This window comes from Anolis carolinensis, chromosome 5 (genome assembly GCF_035594765.1).
Source record: "Anolis carolinensis isolate JA03-04 chromosome 5, rAnoCar3.1.pri, whole genome shotgun sequence".
NCBI lineage: Eukaryota > Metazoa > Chordata > Lepidosauria > Squamata > Dactyloidae > Anolis > Anolis carolinensis.
The window spans coordinates 182,797,734-182,817,019 of NC_085845.1; the positions used below are offsets into that span (position 1 = coordinate 182,797,734).

At 39.6% G+C, this 19,286-nt stretch overlaps 1 protein-coding gene across 1 annotated transcript in view; it reads left to right on the forward strand.

Moving 5' to 3' along the window:
- dgki (diacylglycerol kinase iota) overlaps positions 1-19,286 on the forward strand; it is a 287,280-nt gene that overhangs the window by 115,479 nt on the left and 152,515 nt on the right. Inside the window, 3 exon segments of the mRNA XM_062983094.1 lie at positions 3,517-3,625; positions 12,652-12,747; positions 14,885-14,959. Coding sequence (XP_062839164.1) covers positions 3,517-3,625; positions 12,652-12,747; positions 14,885-14,959 — 280 coding nt within the window.

Here is a 19,286-nt window from a genome sequence, read left to right on the forward strand (position 1 = left end):
AAGAAAGATTCTTTGTGAGAGACATAGCCAAACAACTTCTTGGAGGGATTAAGGTCATTTTATTGTTAGAGGATCTGGACCAACACTGAGATTTTGTTACAGGACATTTCCTCATTTGTAATCCCAATTTGAAATTCTATCCAGGGACTCATATGGGACCATTTGTAGCCAGGCATCAGGCATGTTGACATTATAAGCTGGTGATGGCTCGCTGACAGTTATTGTTCAAGACTTCCTGTCTAGGCAGTTTGACACCTAGTGATAATGTCAGGGACTGTTTACAAAAAGGATGAGAGAGGCTGGATCTACACTGCCCTATATCCCAGAACCTCATCCCACATTATCTCCTTATGACAGATTGTCTGGCAGTGTAATAATAATAATAATAATAATAATAATAATAATAATAATAATAATAATAATAATAAATAAAACTTTATTTATATACCGCCCTATCTCCCGGATGGGACTCAGGGCGGTTTACAGTCATAAAAGCAAACACAAACATTACATAACAACATAATACACATTATTAAACAAAGTAAAATAATACAATTGTAACAATAAATCACACTTACATGACCAGATCAAGGGGATGGGAACCATAAAACCAATATATTAAAATGTATCATTTTAGGCTAGGGAAATCTTGTGCAATATTTTCAGGCCCTAATTATATGTAGACTCATATAATTCAGTTTAAAGCATATAATATGGGATCACATCCTGGGATATAAGGCAGTGTAGAAGGGCCCTAAGAGTTTAGATATACATGAGGTTGAGAAGGAAGATAGAAAGAAATTATGGGTCATTCCCTAAAGCTGTATGTTGGGAGATTCAGGACAGATAGAATGATAATGCAGGTAATATCTCTGTGGAATATATTCCCAAAAGAAGTAGTGATGTTTGCCAATTGGGATGCTTTTACAAGAGGGCTGGCTAAATTAATGGAGTTCATGGCTAGTGTGTTGTAATGGCTTGAGCTTCAGAAGAGAATTCCTCATTCAGCCACAGAGACCCATTGGGAGAGATTGAAACCTATGCAATGTCATACGTGACCATTGAAATGCATCAAATTCTTCATGATAAATCCTGCTGTTTCCACTAACTAAATGTCTTTTATCTAATTCTGTTCCATTTACCTCCTGGCCTTAAAGCACTGTATAGGATTTTCCCATTCCCACCTCTATTTTTCTCTTAGGCACTGTACCAGATATTGTGTAGGTGTGTTTGATGTCGTATGGTCTTATACATTATTGCATTTTGTGCTGTTACGTAGGATCGTTAGTACCCTTTGCATACAGAATATTCCATGAATAGAGCACATGACAGTTTCTGAAATCCTTGCTCACAGTATTTGCTGCGGATTCACTCTTTTTAGACCCTCTCACATTGTCATTTAGACCCCTTCAACACAGCTGAATAAAATGCCATATTATCTGCTTTGAACTGGAATATATGGCAGTGTGGACTCAGATAAGCCAGTTAAAAGCAGATATTGTGGGATTTTCTGCCTTGATATTTTGGGTTATATGGATGTGTGGAAGGGTCCTTAGTTTCTTATTTCAGAGACAATTCATAAAGTATGAATTAGCTCTGACTGCCCTCTTTTGGTAAGTGTATTTCTAGAGCTTTTAAAAATAGATTTCCAGTTACTTACAACTACAGTCTAATGATCGCTGTACAACATTCATTGTTACAGCGAGCAAGACAACACTGCTTTTACTGAAATGTCTGTCAAATGTAGTTAGATTTATAGTCACATTTAAACAGTGGAGAGTAGATTATATATATTATCGTCACTGGGAATTGAGCATGGAAAAGTGCTTTTAGGTTTGCAGTTGTGTGTACTGAAGGAAAAAGAAAAAATAACAGGTGTAAGTACACTGACCACTTAAGCATCGCCAGAGAGAGGGGGAGAGAGGAGAGAGAGCTAGGTAGCCAGGAAAATATCTGTACATACATATCACACATGATAATTTATTTGTATTGATCCAAATTTAGAAATAATTATGGGAAACTGGAAAAAAAACCCAAAGAAAATATAAGTAGGATTCAACAACAGTGGAAAGACCATAACAGAGTATCATCCAGATACAAACTGTTGAAGGCCTCTGTCCTTCCTCATTATGTTAATTTTTAAATTATACTTGGATGACACAGTCCTTCAAACCAAGGCCTCTCATTTGTAAAACAATACATGGACAGCTTGGATGAAAGACATGCATATCCATGCAGTGTAAACAGGATGGGTACAGGGTTTTATAAAGTGAACATGTTGAGCTTTCACGAGAGGCTGAAATTACTGCCCTGGCATTCTCTCCTAGTTTGTTGGAACAACTTTTCGGTGATGCTTCTGCAACAGCATTTTTGACATTTCCAGGAAGTCACATTTATCCCCGTTGAACATGAAACAGCATGACTTTTATTCAGCATTAGTTAGCTTCCTAGTCTAACCTAAGCATTGGAGAGGTATAGAGATATCTTTGTGTGTGCGCTGGGGGTGGGGGAGAGGAGGTGGTATATGTTTGTACTCTCACACACTTTTAGTGTGTGAAAGAGACACTGTTCGTTGTTTGTTATTTAATATTTTTGAATGTATTATTGTAACTGTAAAAATAATGGTTATATCTAAAACACTGATACCCAGGCTCTCACTGCTTGCTGTTTTGTTATTGCTGTTGTTCAACTTTTTGCAAACTCTTTCATTGTGTTATGACAGTTTATCCTATTTGATCAGTTAGATAAATGGATACACTATCATGACACTGTGAAGGGACAAACCTCTGCTATCCATGTTCTGAGGGCGCTTCTCAACACTCTCAATGTATTTGTGTACTTAATAATGTATACCTGAATGCCTTAGCAGAAAATAATCCAGAGGATCTGATACACAGTTTAACATAGCCCTGAACCTCACTTGAATTAATACAGACAAAGAAAAATACTTCATAAAATATCTTGGATAGCAATACTTGTTGTTTCCTGAGAAATATACCCACTAAGTACTACAGTAGAGTCTCGCTTATCCAACGTAAACGGGCCGGCAGAACGTTGGATAAGCGAATATGTTGGATAATAAGGAGAAATTAAGGAAAAGCCTATTAAACATCAAGTTAGGTTATGATTTTACAAATTAAGCACCAAAACATCATGTTAGACAACAAATTTGACAGAAAAAGTAGTTCAATATGCAGTAATGCTATGTAGTAATTACTGTATTTACGAATTTAGCACCAAAATATCATGATGTATTGAAAACATTGACTACAAAAATATGTTGGATAATCCAGAACGTTGGATAAGCGAGTGTTGGATAAGTGAGACTCTACTGTATATGGATGTCTTCCAAGTGACTGTGTGTAGCCATTTCACATCTGAAGATTTCTCTGTAAGAGAGCCTGCTGTTTGTGAAATGAAGATTGATTAAACTGAAGAACTTTCTGCATACAGATTAATAAGGGAAATTAAAATGAGTCTACAGACATTTTAGATTTCTTTAATCATCTTTTTCAGGAAAGCCATCTCCAGATCTGGCCTTCAACATTTGGCTCCTGTTCAAAACCTCAATAACGCCATCACGAATGGACCAGTGAAGGAGTCAAGAATGGCGCTAGAATGGACTGTAGGTGGTTCTTTCTCTATTTTCAATTCTAGATAAAAATGTTAAGTCATGGATGGAAATAACAACTTGGGTAGAATTGGAATAACCAGAAAAAAAAAAGGGGGGGGGGAGTGCTGAATGATTATTTCCTACAAAATTGCATAGATGTCTTGCCAAAGACAGTAATTCTGTTTATATAATTTAGAGATATGTAATGAATTTATAATGGGTATTACGAAAACATCATTTTTATATATACCATTAATGATAATTAACTAGTTTTGCTTATTATCATTCAGTTCTTGTTTTTTGATACTTCACTATCCTTTTAGACTTATCTTTGCCACAGTTAAGATTAAATATCTGAGCTCTTTTAAAACAGGTGCACAGATAATTCTTCACCTGAAATCGCATGGGGCATATTCAGGATTTATTTCTCCTAAGCAAAAATTCTTTAACACAAAGTCATCAAGAACAAACTGCATCAGATGCCACAATATTAGACACAAGCATTCATTATCTTGGTTTATTTGATTGTATGTGAGAAGCAGTTTACCAACAAGACCCATCATGTGGCCATAAACTAATATGAGTCCAGTGAATATGCCACTGGATGTTAGTAGTTATGGGGAAAATAGATTTTTTCATTATGTCATTTTCGAAGCACCTGGCTGGCTACTGCATTGGCTTTGAATGTTGAGGATGATGGGAATGACAGTCCCCAAACTGGCTAAAGCAGGGTTGCTTTTATGTTCTTAAAATAACTAATTTATGAAAGCAACAGTGGGCTTTTCTTGTTGTAGCACATAGGGATGTGTAGACTACAGCTCTAGCATGTCTTTAGCATGGCATTTAATCAAGTGGGCCTTTCTATGTTTTTCTATTAATGCACGGATATCATTGCTGAGAGGTCACTCTTGGTTGATCGTAAAGCAGCCAGAGACTAGGTACAAATTTAGATTTCTCCTGGATGAAAATAGCACCTTGAATTATGCCTGCCATGGCCGATGAATCTGTAATGGACACTTGGAGAACCACTGTGATGTGCTCTTGGCAACATATCCTTATTTGGGTTTTTCTCATGGGAATAGTGGTGTAATTTATAAGCATCCAGCTCCATCACCCTTTCAAGGACACAGATGAGAAGAGAAACTAGTTGTCTTCCCAAATGGGTTGTAGAAATAGGCCATTTTTATCTTTAGCAATCTAAGTTTGGAAGTCATAAAGAAAATATGTGACAGGGATATAATAGCAGAGAAAGAGAGCAGATGGTCTCCGCATTATTTTAAATCTTTTCTAAAAATTAGAACCAGGTAACAATATGTTTTGGAAAACACATTTTCTTCCACCTCTCTTTCAGCTATTTTAAACCTCAATGGAGTGAATTTTTATGAAAGCTCCAGTGAGAGTAGACCTAAGGCCCCATCTTCACTGCCATATAATCCAGCTTCAGAATGCAGTTTAACTGCACTGAATTGCATTATATGGCCATGTAGATTCATATAATCCAGTTCAATTCAGTTAAACTGCATCCTGAATCTGCATTATAGAGCAGTGTAGAAGGAGCCTAACTTCATTGAATTGCTGAGCAATGACTCAACACGTATCCAAATATCATTCTTTTAATAGTACTCTGTTTTATTTGGGACTACAATAGGACTCCGTTCAATATTTCTGCAAATATTTTTGTCAAATTTTACTATCTGGTAAATAGTAAAAGGGAAGACTCAGAATTTTTGAATATATCTTTTTTTTTGTGAGCAACATCATTTTGAACAGAACTTTCATAGTGTTATAACTGCTACTCCATCAAATGATCCTTTTCAGTCTAGAAATACTCTCCCCACATCCCTGTTTTTATCCTAGAATAGTTCAAAGCACTGGAAAACAAATCATTTTTGTCCACTAGGAATAATTAGTTGTTCCTGTAAAACCAATAATTTTTAGACATGCATACATTAAATGTGAGTCACGGAAAGTGGGATCATAACTGCTGGACCCATCCCCCATCTTGCTACTTCTCACTAAGGGTTCATCTGCACTGTAGAATTAATGCAGTTTAACACCATTTTAATTGCCATAGCTGAATGCTATGGACTCTCGGAAGTGATTAGAGAGTTGGAATAATGCTAGGGAGACGTGAGTTTAGATACCCATTTATCTGACAGTGGGCTGTGCACCATCTCACTACATAATCTACATTACATTGCACAAAGTTATTATGTTAAAATGGGGAGGAGAACTATGCATACTGCCTTAAGTTTCTTTGACAAAAGATGAGCTAGAAATCAGAATGGCAAACTTTTTGCCCTGTGATCTTTGCACACTGACCAGAAGATTTGAAATAGACAACTTCAAGGCACAAAGTAGCACGAAAGGGTCAGTTCTGTTCCCTAAGGTGCATTTTATATAAGTATGGAAGCAACCTCTGAATAGTCCTATGGTTCTAGATTATTATTATTATTTTAGAGAAAAGATTTAGATTTAAAAATGGAAAAAATGATCCCATTTGACCTACATACAAGAACAAGCTGATGTAGGGCAGGCTTGAGCTCAGAGGCGGTCCAACCATAAGGCGAAATAGGCATTTGCCTGTGGCGCCATCGTCCCGGGGGCACCATCGTCCTGGGAGGAGGGCACCACTCTCCACCTCCTTCTCTTTCGGGCCTTCCGGCCAGCGCAGACCCACCTTCGCACCACGCAAGCCCACCTTTGGGGCCTTCAGAGATTGTGAGGTCTGTAGGAACTTGGAAGCTAGGTATGTGGGGTTTATATATCTGTAGAAGGTCCAGGGTGGGAGAAAGAACTTTTCTTTGAAGCAGGTGTGAATGTTGTAATTAATCACCTTGATTAGCATTTAATGGCCCTGTGGCTTCAAGGCCTGGCTTCTTCTTGCCTGGGAGAATCTTTTTTTGGGAGGAGTTCACTGTCCCTGATTGTTTACTGTCTGGATTTCTTCTGTTTTCAGAGTGTTGTTCTTTATTTATTGTCCTGATTTTAGAGGTTTTTTTTTTAATACTGAGGGCTATCTGGGTTATCTAAGTCCACACTGCCCTATATCCCTGTTCAATGTTTAGTGCTAAATTTGCAAATATAGTAATTCCTACATAACATTACCATGTATTGAACTGCTTTTTCTATTGATTTGTTGTAAAACATGATGTTTTGGTGCTTAATTTTTAAAATCATAATGTAATTTGATGTTTTATAGGCTTTTCCTTTATACTTCCTTATTATCCAACATTTTCGCTTATCCAACGCTTTTATTTTTCAGTGATTGGTTTGGGGGGGCGCCAAAATTCTGTTCGCCTACACTTGAAAAATACCTAGGGCCGGCTCTGCTTGAGCTAATTATCTTTCTTGTATGACCTCCTTTTCTGCTTCCACCTGGTATCCATCAATGAGTATTCAATTTAAAAAGCAAGAAAGCATATATATTATGCATATGATCTCTGAGCCACAGAAAATGGTTGAAAATAAATGTTTAAAAATCAGGATTTTTTTTTTTTGCTAAATTCAGCTTGCTTGTAATAATATTTATTTCATTTTTTTAGACAACACAACAACAAAACCTTTCTGGTTTTGGATTTTGTGGCTGCTCCTACAAACCTATTACAAATCTACAAGGATGCAACCAAAGGAAGAAGGGGGGCAACATAGGCACATTCTCCCCATGAAATTTTCCTCCAGTCTCCATATTACTAGTATTCCAAAGAATGAGACGTTGAAAAAAATTAGGCGTAGATTTTGTAGATTAGTTATGCAAGCATTCCCTTGGTACTTTTGCCTGCTGCTTTTCTTTGAGTGCCTAAACTATATTTCCAAATGTTTAGCTGATGTTTAGGTTATTGCTAGAAATTTGCAATAGATTGCAATCTATTTCCCTAACAGAATCATAGTGTCATAGCATTGAAAGAGACTTTAAGGCAGTGTTTCGCAATCTTTGGGTCCCTGGGTGTTTTGGCCTACAACTCCCAGAAATCCCAGCCAGTTTACCAGCTGTTAGGATTTCTGGGAGTTGAAGGCTAAAACATCTGGAGATCCACAGGTTGAGAACCACTGCCCTAAGGGCTATCCATCCAACCTCCTACTATGCACGAATACATAGTCAAAGCACTCCCTGCAGATGGCCATCCACTTTCTGTTTAAAAACCAGCATGTTTGTAGCTTGGAGAGACTCTATCACACTCTGAGGCAGCAGCATATTCTACTGTTACTATCGGGAAGTTCTTTTTAATGTTTAGGTAGAATCTCTTTTGCTGTAGTTTGAATCCATTGCTCTGTGTCCTACCTTCTGGAGCAGCAGAGATTATACAGGCTTTCAAATATATTAAGATAGCCATTGTGTTACTTCTCAACTTTCTTTTCTCCAAATGAGCTCCCTAAGCAGCTCCTCACAGGGCATGGTTCAAGGGAGGATTGTGACAGGAAGTGTTGGGTTACATTCAATTTGTAGTTCCATCTCAAGTAGACCAATTGAACAATCTTCTTCTCCAATTGCATATGGCTTTCATGTTCTTGTGAAGCTGCCGTATGTGCTGATGTAGTTGTGTCAGTGTAGTGCCCCAACAGGAGTCTAGCCAATAATACATACTTGGAAAAGAGCTTGGAAAAGTTATTATTATGCACTAGAAATTCCAAAGTGTCCTAGCCAGTATGCTAACTGGGAGAATCTGCAGTTGAAAAAAAGTTTTCCAAGTCTAGTTTACCTGTGGCATTATGTGAATAGGAAAGCTCTGTTTTGCTATTTCCTTTATTTTTGTTTATGAGAATAGGAATATGGACAGATTTTTTCTTAAAACGCCTTTCTTTAAAAGCCATCATTTTTTTTCTTTTCCTTTTCTTATTTTGTATATTGCTACACTCCTTTGGCATTGATTTTTTCATGACTGATTTCCATGGTGAAAGGAGAAGTGTTTTCTGTTTCATTACATTTAAACTGTCAGGGAGATTGAAAATGAGAAGCTAGATGAAAAAAATGTTGACGGTGCAGGTGATCTGTAAGCTGTCTGCTGTTGGACACCATCTGGTTCTAAAGCAACAATATTATTTGTGATTTTTTCAGCACAGAAGCCAACATGTCAGACATAGTCAATGCATTTTCCATCATGCCACAGTTCTGGACTCCCTTAGCTTAAAGCATCATGTTGTTGTTTCTTTGTAATTAAGTCAGAGTTAGATCAAGATCCTTTTGAAACTGTATGGATATTGGATATAACTGGAGGAATCTAGGGGTTGTAGTCTTAAAAATAGATTTCCAATCTCTGGTCCACATGTTAGCTGTTTCTTTTTGTTTGTTCTACTCCATTTCAAAGCTTTCGGGGGAGGGTGATTTGAATCAGCATATCAGGACCTTGGACAGATCCCCACGGCAGGGACTGGGTAGATGTCATAGAGCAGTGGTTCACAACCTGGGATCCCCAGATGTTTTTGGCTTACAACTCCCAGAAATCCCAGCCAGTTTACCAGCTGTTAGGATTTCTGGGAGTTGAAGGCCAAAAACATCTGGGGACCTCAGATTGAGAACCACTATCATAGAGGAAGAGCTGTTGTCCCCTGAGATTAATCTCAACCCATCATCCCTACCTTTGACCCTCAGGAATAAAAACATACATTGTCACATACTGTATGTTGTTCTTTCATTCAAGAACTAACATCTCAGAAATAAAAGTTAAAAATTAGAAGACTGTTTTTACATTTTATTTTAGCATTTTAAAACAAATATTTATGAATATTGTTTGCAAAATATAGTGTTTTGTGCAAAGTATATTTTTGTGGTAAGAAACTTTGCAATAAACTACACTTTTATGCAAAACCCAACAGATAGGGGTAAAGAGCTGGTATTTTCACTTATATAGGAGATGGCCAAATTCACAGAACTCAACAATGTTTTCAGAGGGGGTTTGAGATACCGTTTTTTCTCCAGGGAAATATTTTTAAATACTCTTCATGCCCCTTTGTCCTCCCTATTGAGGAACCAATCATGATTCTTAAAATATGTTTGCAATCTGCAAGCTTTTAAAGAGTGGCAGCAGTAAGGACTGCACCAAGTCTTCTGCTTGGACCTAATTGATGTTTCCTCTCCCTCTTCCTTCATCTTCACACTACAGTTACAGCACTCTATTCAACTTTAACTGGCATGGTCTGTCATTTGGAATTGTGGAGTTTGTAGTTTAGGGATGACCAAAAATACTATGGTTGAGAATTCTAAATTTCCCCCTTTAAATTACAAATCCCAGGATTCTATAAGATGTTGACCTGGCAGTTAAAGTGCTAAAACAGTGTAGTATAATGTGGGTTTAGATTTCCTCTGAACAAGAGTGATGGAGGAAGGCAGCTTGATTGACAGCCAAGGACGATGGTAGGTGTAGTTCAGCAACATCGGGAAGATCACAGCTTCTCTGGCTATGCAGGGTAGGACATTTTCTTTGCAGAACTTTTCCCACACTTCAGAAAGAGGAATTTCCATTCAATGGTAGCTGGTGAAGTCATCATCACTGTGATGGTATATTCTTATTGGGTATTAGCTTGTCCTTTAAAGGAACTATTCAAAGTGATGTATCTGTTTTGGGGATAGAGTTAGTGCCTTTCACAGATCATTCAAAATTTAGACAACAACCAGAGTTGATCTACTGCCTCATCAACATTAAAATCACCAGCTGCCCTATCTTCGACTATGAAATGACATGGTCTTTCCAAAGGCACTGATTTGCTGGAGTTGCCATCTGTCAGTTTTGAGAACCAATTCTGTTAAGTATTTTTGATCATTAGCAATCCTCATAGCACATCTCGAAACAGTACCATGTAATGCCATTGGCAAATACTGTCTACCTATGACTTCGAACCTGTATTTGTAGTTTAGATATGATAACAGTATTTCATGTTTTCTAATCTTTCTTTTGGGTCTGTAAAGATGTGAAAGCTTGCATACAAATTATTCTTTTCTTGTATATTTTACCCTAAATTGTGAGTTCCATGTTCTCTGAAGCGAGAATGTGATAGTATCAGCCAAATCCTAGCAGACGTATTTTATGGATATCTTTGTCAGTTACAGTGCAATGAGTTGTGAGATGTTTCCTGACCATTTGAGCATAGCAACCAACAAAGCAGTTTGAGTCTTATAGGATGGTGTGTCAGACAACCGGAAAGTATGCACAAAGATCCATGAATGTCATGGTTGCTGATGAACATGTATAATTGAATCCAAGCATAATATTGAATTATTCAAGATAACAAGTGCTACGCCAGATCAGATCAAAATTCTGTCTGAGCAGTACAAATCTTGTAGTCTATGGGTTTTGTTCAACACATATTTTGCTCTGCCCTGAGATGTCCCCCATAACTATAAAGTAGCCATCTGAAAAAGCACCACTTTTTCTGGGGTCATTTGCACTCAAGACCCTTCCACTGAACCAGAGTAAAGGCACCTTCCTTAAGGTACTACTTTCCCTGGGGTCGTTTGGCCTCAAAAGCCACTGAAATAAAGTTAAGGCACCTTCCTTAAGGCATCACTTTTCCTGGGGTCATTTGCACTCAAGATCCTTCCACTTACGCAGAATTAAAGCATATTCCTTAAGGTATCACTTTCCCTGGAATGGATTGCCCTCACTGAAGCAGGGTTAAGGCATCTTTCTTAAAGCACCACTTCCCCTGGGGTCGTTTGCACTCAAGATCTTTCTATTTAAACAGAATTAAGGCATCTCCTTAAGGCATCACTTTTCCTGGGATCATTTGCCCTCAAGATCCTTTCACCAAAGCGGGGTTAAGGCACCTTCCTTAAGGTAACACTTTCCTTGGGGTCATTTGCACTCAAGACCCTTCCATTAAAGCAGGGTTAAGGCATCTCTCTTAAGGCATCACTTTTCCTGCGGTCGTTTGCCTTCAAGAGCCTTCCACTGAAGCAGAGTTAAGACACCCTTTTAAAACACTTCTTTCATTGGGATCCACACCATCTGAAGAAACATTAGCAGAACGCCCACAAGAACACCCACACTTTAACATCACTAAAACCCTCTAAAAAGGAGATTTCTCTGACAGTTTCCATCTCATCTTAAAGTTAGCGCCTTTAGTCATTTCTATGCAAATGAGCTTTGGGGGTGATTTCTCCCAGACTCTAAAAACCTCGATTTCTACACACTTCAGAAACTGAGTCCCACGGGAACTGACAGGAAATACTCTTGCATTGTTTGATGGGCTCCATGGGACTCATTATTTAAAATGTCTTTAAAGTGTATAGAAATGGGGAAAAGCCAGAGTCTGATGAAGTCTTTAGTGAAGACTCAGGAGAGAACCTTCTCTGTGGCTGTTTCGAGATTGTAGAACTCCTTCCCATGGGATGGTCGGTTGGCATTCTCCCTACTTTTTTTCTATTGGCATGTGAAGACATTTTTATTTAGATAGGCTTTTGGATTTCAATCAAGAAACTAGTGTATTTGTAAGTGCTGTTTTTTTTTAAAAAGATTGGATTGAAACTGACTGTTAATTTTTAAATGATTTTAGTTATGTTTTAAATAATGTTGGTATTTAATTATTTATAACTTTTTAGCTGCATCTTTTTAAACTATTGTAAGCCACCTTGAATCCAGTTTTGGGAGAAGGACAGGGCATAAATTCAAGACATGTATATTTTAGTTGTAGTAATAATTAGATTTAGCCCTAATAAATACAACATAACATTAGCTTGGGTAGACTGTATCCTCTTCATTAGATGAAACTCAGGTGTAAGAAGGACTCAGAAGTTAGGAACTCTCTGCTCCGGAGTGTGGTTGAGGCTCTATCTTTGGAGGCTTTTAAGCAGAGACTGGATGGTCATCTGTCGGGTATGCTTTGAATGTGATTTTCTATGATTCTAGGAGTAAGGCTCAGTGTGCCTTACTCACATGTAAGTGAACAGAGAGCCAAAGCCATTAGAGTGGAGAGAATCTGGGCCATCATTTGAATAAATATATTTACAGTTATATCGTGGCATTCATGTTAGAAACAGTACCAATTTCTGAACAGAATGCTGATTTTTAAGGGATAATGTATGTGGAAATGTATTTTTGCAGGAAAATGCAGTGAATGGTGAGCATCTCTGGTTGGAGACAAATGTTTCTGGGGACTTGTGTTACCTTGGCGAGGAAAGTTGCCAAGTCAAATTCTCTGTAAGTGTTATTTTTTCATAATTTCTGTACCTCTCCTATGCTCATAACTATGTACAATGAAAATAGTGGCAGAAGAATGACATCAAAATATGACGGCAACAACCACTGGCACCATTACTATCAATGTTTATATTTCACCAAAGTACAGTGTATTAAACATATCCAGACAGGGACAAAGATACAGTAGAGTCTCACTTATCCAAGATAAACGAGCCGGCAGAATATTGGATAAGCGAAAATCTTGGATAATAAGGAGGGATTAAGAAAAAAGCTTATTAAACATAAAATTACATTATGATTTTACAAATTAAGCACCAAAACATCACGTTTTACAAGAAATTGACAGAAAAAGCAGTTCAATACAAAGTAATGTTATGTAGTAATTACTGTATTTACGAATTTAGCACCAAAACATTGCAATGACTACTAAAAGGCAGACTGCTTTGGATAATACAGAACCTTGGATAAGTGAGACTCTACTGTAATAAAACATAACCTTAGAATACAATTGGCCTTGTGTTATTTGCAGTGTTTCACTTTCATGGAGGTCCTGTGCCTCTGACCCCAGTGAATGTGGAGTTAACTGTACATACTACATACAGAAAGCCTGTTATGGGAAATTTACCATTTCTTGGCAAGACAATAACTGTATATGAATTGAATGGTTTAAATTGTGATAACATCAACTTGTAAAGAACTGTAAATAGTCACAGATTCCCAAATTGTGTAAATTGGGTTAAGAGAGTTTTTCCTCTCTTAACCCAATCTCTGGTCATTGATTCTTTGCAATTTGCAGAAACACCAGCTTTGTTGTAATCGGAGCAGCTGTACTTATCCCTCATTTTTAATTTTTGAATGCTTTTGAATTGTATTTTTAAAATTCTGTGCTGCTTTTTTTGAAAATGTATTTAATTGTTTTTTAAATTGCTCTTTAATATTGTGATTGATTTTCAACTGCATTTTGTTTTAATTTGCATTGTAAATTGCCTTCAATCTGGCACTGGCACAAAGACAGGACGTAAAATAATATATTAATTTCTCCCCAGTGCCACTTTGCAATCCTGCAGGTTAATCTTAAATGGGGGTGAGTGGTGTTTTGCTAAATGGCAGCTTCTTCTCATAGCTAACTGAATAATGGTTGGCTACATGTAATGAATGTGATGCTTGAGTTCATGTTTGCAGTAAGTGATAGAATAAATTTGGCAACATAGAGCTCAAAAAAATTCACATAACTAAGTTTTGCTTGTGCATCTAGCAATGCTCTAAATTTTTACAGGGCTTTAGTCTTTGTGGAGTGTGGGAAATTAAAGAGCCACTGCTTCTAGCCCTGCAGTACTGCTGAGATGAGTGCTCAGATGTTGGTGGATTACAGTTCCTAGAACCTATTATTTGTTGAGGAGTTGAAGTATGACAAAAATTGAGCCTCCACCAAAGGAGATTGGAAAGTTATTTTGGATAAGAGCTTGGTAAACTACTATATATACTCATATAAGTCAACCTCATGTACAAGTGGAGGTTTTCGCACCACAATTATGGATTTTGATGTGATCCGTGGATAAGTCGAGGGTCCTTCCACAGAGAGGGGAAAGTGCCAGCATTACTTCAGTGGGCCAGCCGCTCTTGGCTGCTACTGTTTTTCCCCACCAATGCATGAAAAAGACCAGAAATTGCATTGTCATAGAGAAAGTAGAGTGGATCAGTGATTCTTTTGGTTTATCCTAGGATGGGCCAAGCTTTCACCTTTGGCCACTTTACTCAGAGAAAGTAATGGCTCCTTTTTGATAAGAATTAAAGAGTAGTACATTGGATAAGTCAACCCACATTTTTTGGGTTGATTTTTTTTACTACAATTTTTAGACATACATGAGTATATAAGATTATTTGGAAAGGGAAAGGATGACATGTATTGATCTGATAAACAGACACAGTACATAACATATCATATATGATAATCATACACATAAAAGAAAATAGGTTTGATTTTCTGTTTTAAAAACAAGCAGACAATGATTTTTATTTGCCCTTGTGCTATCTGAGATAGAAACTCTGGGATACACAGTAATAAGTCCCTATGAGAAAAAACCTACAAGTCCAAGAAATTCCCTGTTCATATAGTATCTTTTAAAAAATATTTCAGAAATCAGCTCTTCGAAGAAAATGTGCTGCTTGTAAAATAGTAGTCCACAATGCCTGCATGGAACAGCTAGAAAAGGTAAGATGATGCCATCTACTGGAGTATTTATACTGAGGAACATTTTGTAAATGTCATGGAGAGTTCCTTTTAAGGTTTCTCCTTTATCATGTAATCCTGGGCTCTTGTCATGTACCTTAATCCCTCTTCCAAATCTTTCCTTGGATTTATTGTGGGAATTCGAAGGTGGCTTGAAATATGAATTAGTGACTTTGTTCTTCAAACTTCTTGTCTGCACATGGATGACATTCAAAGTGTCTAGGGACTGAAAGACTGGAGGCATTAACGTCAACAACAATGGACAGCTTTTTTTCATTAAAGGGCTTCTTGATAACAGCAAATACCAAGCTGGAACATCCAGTGGGCTATTCTGAGCCTCCCTCCACAACATGGTACTGTTTTGGTTACATAAACAATAACAAAGTTAAAACAGCAGATATAAAAGGGCTTAAATTGCTATGTTGAAACTATCCAAAAGACACTAGCACCCATCTGATCCTGACAGCTATGCAGGATCAGCCCTGGTTAGTACTTGAATAGAAGACCACCAACAAATACCAGGTGTTGTAGGTCAGTGGTTCTCAACCTGTGAGTCCCCAGGTGTTTTGGCCTACAACCCCAGGAAATCCCAGCCAGTTTACCAGCTGTTAGGATTTCTGGGAGTTGAAAGCCAAAACATCTGGGGACCCACAGGTTGAGAACCACTGTTGTAGGCTATGTTTCTGGGGAAGGGGCTGGCAAAACCACCCCTGAGTATTCCTTGCTTAGGAAGACATTGGACTCACCATAAGTCGACAGGCAACTCAAAGGCACATGTGCACACGCAGACAAATTAAATTGCTAATCATAGTTGGAACTAAAATGTGGTCATGGGATCATATATTGATACAATATATGAGACATTTCAGCGTTTACTCCACTGCCTGGTCTTTCCAACATAGTAATTGTGTGTCATAATCAACAAGAATTAAATAAGACAAAAAAATGTGACAAATCCATATGTAGGGATGAGAGCAGCTAAGCCATATTTATTGCAAAGAAAAACAATGTACCAAAGAATGTCACATACCCTCCAACTGTCTTCTGCCATCCCAAATTTTAAAGTTCTCAATTTCACTCCCCTTTCCTCCCCACTAACTCTCTTCATTGTCATTTGCATTTGCTGAAAACATTTTTTTTCCCAGTGTCAGGAGCAACTTGAGAAACTGCAAGTCACTTCTGATGTGACAGAATTGGCTGTCTGCAAAGACGTTACCCAGGGGATGCCTGGGCAACATTTGATGTTTTTCCATCCTGTGGGAGGCTTCTCTCATGTCCCTGCATGGGAAGCTGGAATTGACAGAGGGGAGCTCACCCCGATCCCTGGATTCGAACTGCCGACCTTTTGGTCAGCAGTCCTGCCAGCACAAGAGTTTAACCCATTGCACCATCGGGGGCTCCACAAACTAAATTAAAAATGCAGAAGTAGTTGACAGGGGGAAGAAGAGAATAGGGATGGAATCTTCCCAAAAGACTCAGACAAAAGCAAACTGCTACAGCCTCTCCTTGCCTGCTCCTTCTTCCTTGTTAATAACATTGCCATTTTGACCACATTCTGTTGTTGTCAGGTTACATGTATCCTAGTTTTCATTTGTGAAACCTTGGGGAGGGGGGAGGGGGGAGGGGAAGAGACAGGGATACTGAGACGAGATTCCTTTTTGTGTGTGTGAAAGAGTATACTATTTTATGTAGAAAGCTTTGCAGGTTAAAATTAGAATAGAGTCATATGTACGTCCCCACATAGCTCTTTTTCTGTTCAAGTAGTCCAGGAGAGAATAGATGTAGGAATGTAGGAAAGCCATCCTGTGAGCAAATTCCATTAACCTAGCAGGGTATTTCCATTATTTCAGTGAAACAGAGAACCGTATGGCACTTGAAATATTAACATATTTATTATGACATAAATCTCTGCAGTCAAAAGCTAACTTTTTCAGCTGTATGAAAAATGATATTCCAAGCTGGTGAGTATGGATATAGGTATTGTGAAAATACAAATGGTTTCTTTAAAAAAGTTATGAAGTGGGAGAAAGGCTTTATTTTATTCTATCAGAGCAGGGACATTTAAAGAGGTTTGGTTTTTTTCTTGACAGTACTGATTTTCTCCCACAAGTCTGTTATTGATGGCATCCTTCGGAGTGCCACATTTAGATGGATTGAAAGTCTCTGGAAAAGCCAGGTTAGTCAGTTCATAAAGGAAATAACTCTCAAGGTTAATCCAGCATTCAAATCAACGTTTGTATTGTGGAAAGAACTAAGCCATTGCCTGGCTCAATGCCTGCAGTTTTGGTAGGATGTATTTTAAACAATGCAATTCCAATTGAGGTTGCTTTAATATCTTGGCAAGATCAGCAGAAAGGTCAAAAGCTTAATGACAGAATTTCAGGCAGCTTAAACATCATATGGTGGGGAGAAATAATACGGGAAAAAGATTCAGAGTATCTATAATTTACTTGAACCCCAACTTGCAGTTAAAGTCAGAGCCTGGGACATCACCCATTTCATATCTGAACAATATGGGACCCAGGAGGCTTCTTTATATCAAGGTGGGCCATTGGTACCTCTAAGAGTGCATCTACACTGTAGATTTTTATGCTGTTTGACACCACTTTAACTGCCATGGCTCAATGCTATGGAATTATGGGAACTGCAATTTTACAAGCTCTTTAGCTTTCTATGCCAAAGAGTGCTGCTGCCTCACCAAACTACAACTCCCATGATTCCATAGCATTGAGCCTTGATGGTAAAAGAGATGTCAAACTGCATTTATTCTACATTGTGCTCTCACTCAGTATTGTCAACACTGATTGGTAGTAGCCCTTCAAAGACAGGAGCCTTTAATGTCCTAGTCCTTCCTAGATATAACAGAGAAAGCATATACTTAACCATGGAGCTGTGGCCCCTTGCTGATGTGCCTTGGTGAAATATGTTATTGGTATGGTATAAGCGGGAGTACAGCAAGGACACTGTTTTGGACAGAAGCCATAGTCCTGCCATTCATTCACAGAAAATGAACAGAAATGAAAAAGACACATGTCCAGTAGCCAGGCCAGCCACTGCCCATTCCTTTGTCTTTAATAGGAAAAGTCACAACTATATAAAAAGTGACTTATGCTCATAAAGTAACCGTGTGCAGAAATATCTCAGGTTCATCACTTTTCATATTATTTCAGATTATGTAGCCACAAGGAATATGGGCAGCAGATGCAATTGCACTGGAAGTTGCTATCAACTATGAACAGAAGCCCACTCCTCTTGCGTTACCTCAATGAGTTTGATAAAAGGCCCCCTCTCCCAGATTTCTCAGTATGCCAGATTCTGGCTTGAATATCACACAAGATATGCAATGTTATTAAAATGACAATAGAAGACACTTAACACATAAGAAGCTTTATTATCTTCTATGCTACATGCAGGGCCGGCCGGAGATATTTTTTAATGGGAAGCGGGGGTGCTGAAAAGCGCCCCCGCCACCGGCCCCGCCTCCCGCGCCCTGGCCCCGCCCAGCGTGCCCTGGCCCCGCCTCCCACGCTGCGTGGGAGGCGGGGCCAGGGCGATTAGTGAGGGGGGCGGGGCCACAGTTGGCCCCGCCCCCCGCCCAGCGTGCCCTGGCCCCGCCTCCCACGCAGCGTGGGAGGCGGGGCCAGGGCACGCTGGGTGGGGGGCGGGGCCAGAGTTGGCCCCGCCTCCCACGCTACTCCCGCTTTCGCGGCCTGGAGGGACCTCCGCTGCTTTCTGGCCTGCTAGGAAAGGCCAGACGGGCGAGCGGGAGTAGCGGAGGCGGAGCCAGCTCTGACGCCGCTCCCCCCCCCGCCCAGCGTGCCTTGGCCCCGCCTCCCACGCTGTGTGGGAGGCGGGGCCAAGGCACGCTGGGCGGGGGGGGGAGCGGCGTCAGAGCTGGCTCCGCCTCCGCTACTCCCGCTCGCCCGTCTGGCCTTTCCTAGCAGGCCAGAAAGCAGCGGAGGTCCCTCCAGGCCGCGATTGCGGCCTGGAGGGACCTCCGCTGCTTTCTGGCCTGCTAGGAAAGGCCAGACGGGCGAGCGGGAGTAGCGTGAAAGCGGGGCCAGCTCTGGCGCCGCCCCCCCGCCCAGCGTGCCCTGGCCCCGCCTCCCACGCAGCGTGGGAGGCGGGGCCAAGGCACGCTGGGCGGGGGGGGGGGGAGACAATTTTTGCCAGCTTCACTGCCGTGTCGCTGCTGTCTGTCGGTAGCTACCTAAAATAAAGGTGTTTGTCCTCAACTTTATTGGTCTCCGAGTGGTGCTCATAGCGGCTTGGCAAACCCGGGGTTTCATGTGATTGGGGTACTCCCAAA